Source organism: Capsicum annuum, unplaced genomic scaffold, assembly GCF_002878395.1.
Source record: "Capsicum annuum cultivar UCD-10X-F1 unplaced genomic scaffold, UCD10Xv1.1 ctg51767, whole genome shotgun sequence".
Classification (NCBI taxonomy): domain Eukaryota; kingdom Viridiplantae; phylum Streptophyta; class Magnoliopsida; order Solanales; family Solanaceae; genus Capsicum; species Capsicum annuum.
In genome coordinates, this window is record NW_025859736.1 from 1 (window position 1) to 3,298 (window position 3,298).

General features: G+C 34.4%; 1 protein-coding gene across 1 annotated transcript; it reads left to right on the top strand.

The window, feature by feature from the left end:
- The first annotated feature begins 1,477 nt into the window (after positions 1 to 1,477).
- Positions 1,478 to 3,284, top strand: LOC124892895 (probable cytokinin riboside 5'-monophosphate phosphoribohydrolase LOGL6). Its single transcript, XM_047404080.1, has 3 exons — positions 1,478 to 1,792; positions 2,478 to 2,575; positions 2,824 to 3,284. The coding sequence occupies exons 1-3, from the start codon at positions 1,664 to 1,666 to the stop codon at positions 2,873 to 2,875; spliced, it is 279 nt and encodes a 92-aa protein (XP_047260036.1). The 5' UTR covers positions 1,478 to 1,663; the 3' UTR covers positions 2,876 to 3,284.
- The last annotated feature ends 14 nt before the right edge of the window (positions 3,285 to 3,298 follow it).

Here is a 3,298-nt window from a genome sequence, read left to right on the forward strand (position 1 = left end):
TGAAAAATCAAGATGGTTGATCTCTTTATATGATTTGAACAATATTTACACGATACTAGAACAAGACTCATCACAATTCTTGATTTTGTTTTCACCCTTTTCGGTATTGATATTCATATTATAATGTCCACGCTTACACATGCAGAAAATTTTCAAGAATCCTTTACTAAAATAGTTGTTGAAAAGTTGAGACGAACGATCTCTTTATATGATTTAAACAATATTTACACGATATTAGAACAAAACTCATCACGATTCTTGATTTTTCACCCTTTTCGATATTGACATTCATATAATGTCTGTGCTTCAGATGTCTGGTCTTAGACATACGAAAATTTTTCAAGAATCCTTTACTAAGTAGTTGTTATTGAAAAGTCGAGATGGGTGATCTCTTTATATGATTTGAATAATATTTACACAATATTAGAACAAAACTCACCACGATTCTTGATTTTTCACCTTTTACGATGTTGACATTCATGTTATAATGTCCACGCTTCAGAAGTCTGGTCTTAGACATGCGGAAAATTTTCAAGAATCCTTTACTAAAATAGTTGTTGAAAAGTCGAGATGGGTAATCTCTTTATATGATTTGATCAATATTTACACGATATTAGAACAAAACTCATCACGATTCTTATTTTTTCACCCTTTTTACAATATTGACATTCATATTATAATGTTTGCGCTTCAAATGTCTGGTCTTAGACAAGCGGAAAATTTTCAAGAATCCTTTACTAAAATAGTTGTTGAAAAGTTGAGACGAGCGATCTCTTTATATGATTTAAACAATATTTATATGATATTAGAACAAAACTCATCGCGCTTCTTGATTTTTCACCCTTTTCGATATTGACATTCATATTATAATGTCTACGCTTCAGATGTCTGGTCTTAGACATACAGAAAATTTTCAAGAATCCTTAACTAAGTAGTTGTTAAAAAGTCGAGATGGGTTATCTATTTATATGATTTTGACAATATGTACACGATATTAGAGCAGAACTTATTCCGATTCTTTATTTTGTAATATTGGCATTCATATTATATATCGTCCACGCTTCAGATGTCTGATCTTGGACATGTGGAAAATTTTCAAGAATCCTTTACTAAGTAGCGGTTGAAAAGTCGAGATGAGTGATCTCTTTACATGATTTTGACGATATTAGAGCAAAACTCATTCTGATTCTTGATTTTTCAATATTGGCATTCATATTATATTGTCCACACTTCAGATGTCTGGTCGTGGACATGCGGAAAATTTTCAAGAATTCTTTACTAAGTAGCTATTGAAAAGTCGAGATGGGTGATCTCTTTATATGGTTTTAACAATATTTACACGATATTTGGCATTCATATTATATTGTTCACGCTTCAGATGACTAGTCCACGACGTGGGGAAAATTTTCAAGAATCCTTTAGTAAGTAGTACTAGTGTTTTGTCAAAGGTGAGTGAGTAGGGTATGGAATGTATTTGTCTTAATGGATATTTGCATACTACAATATTGGCCCCCCCACCCCCACCCACCCCACCCCACTCACCCCACCCCAAGTGTGTAGAGTGTAGTGTTGGAGGTTTACTACAAAAAGGCCACTATCAATAACACCAATATATACACAAGCAAAACAAGTAGTTAAGCAACTCAAACACACATACAAAGAAATGGAGATGGACAAGTTGGAGAAGGAAATGAAGCAATCAAAGTTCAAGAAAATTTGTGTGTTTTGTGGTAGTAGTCCTGGCAAAAAGAGCAGTTATAAAGAAGCTGCAGTTGAGCTTGGCAAAGAACTGGTGAGACAAAATTTTCTGTATTTTTTTACTCTGTTGGTAATACTTTAATGAAGCCGATGGTCTATCGGAAACAGCCTCTCTACACTTCATCTGAGGTAGTGGTATGGACTGTGTACACTTTACCCTCCCCGCACCCCACTTTGTGGGAATACAGTGGATATGTTGTTGTTGTAGTAATACTTTATGAACATAAACTCCGCCTTCGTAAGGTAGGGATAAGGCTTCGTGCACATCACTTGCTCCTGACCTCACTTGTGCGATTATACTAGACATATTTTTGTTGTTGTATGAACATAACTATGCATAAATATTAGATGATTTCTTTCTATCTGACTTACTTTTGGTCATGAATTCTCGGCATAGTTCCCCGTGTACTTATGTGTAAACTAGCCCGAACACCATGGTTATAATAAAAAAAATAAAATTGTCTTGAGTCTGGTATGAATGCTCTATATTTGGTAAGAGCATTCTTGAAACTTTCTAATGTGACATTAAATTATTTTTCAAACCTAAAGGGCCAAATGCCAATTTTATAATATTCTTTGCACCCCACCCCACCCCCACCACTAGTTTCTTGGTTAAGTTTCTAAAAGAACTATGATTGTCCGCAATATATTTAATCTGAGGATCTATCGGAAATGGTTTCTTTTTATGAAGTTACGTTTTTTTTGGCTTGTATACAAAGGTATCAAGAAATATAGACTTAGTTTATGGAGGAGGAAGTATTGGTTTGATGGGATTGGTCTCTCAAGCAGTTTACAATGGCGGTCGTCACGTCCTTGGGTGAGTTTCCGCGTTTATATTATCAGATCACTTAAAAGATTAGTACGTACAGTAACATTTCATAAAAGAATCAAACTCATAACACGAAACTTAGATGTTGCATACAATATTGGTTTACAAAATCGAGCATCACAAGGTAGGAGTACGATCTGCGTACACAACAATGTTCTTCAAAGCACAAATATGAACCACTTAATGTTGCTTTTGACATTGATTTGACTTAAATTTTATTATGTTTTTGTATTCAGAGTTATTCCAAGGACACTCATGCCAAGAGAGGTATGTTTCTTTTTTTCTTAACATTACTAGCTACGTTGCTCGAACTCTTTAAAATGTTATTGCATCCATGTCAGACTTCGTTATAATTTGTTTGCCTTAATTTCCTTTCTGGTTTGTTTCAAAAAGAACGTTTCTTTAGTTTCTACTTTCCACGTGACATGTCAAGGCTAAGACCAGACCACAAGATTCGAAAGTCTTATTTGCCTTCTTAAACCGCAAGTCAAGTCAAATCCTCAAAAATATACTCGCTTCGTTATAATTTGTTTGCCTTAATTTCCTTTTCGGTCTGTTTCAGAAAGAACGATTCTTTCGTTTAATTACTTTCTACTTTCCACGTGACGTGTCCAAGGCTAAGACCAGACCAGAAGATTCAAAAGTCTTATTTGCCTTCTTAAACCGTAAGTCAAGTCAAATCCTCAAAAATATACTCGCTTCGTTATAATT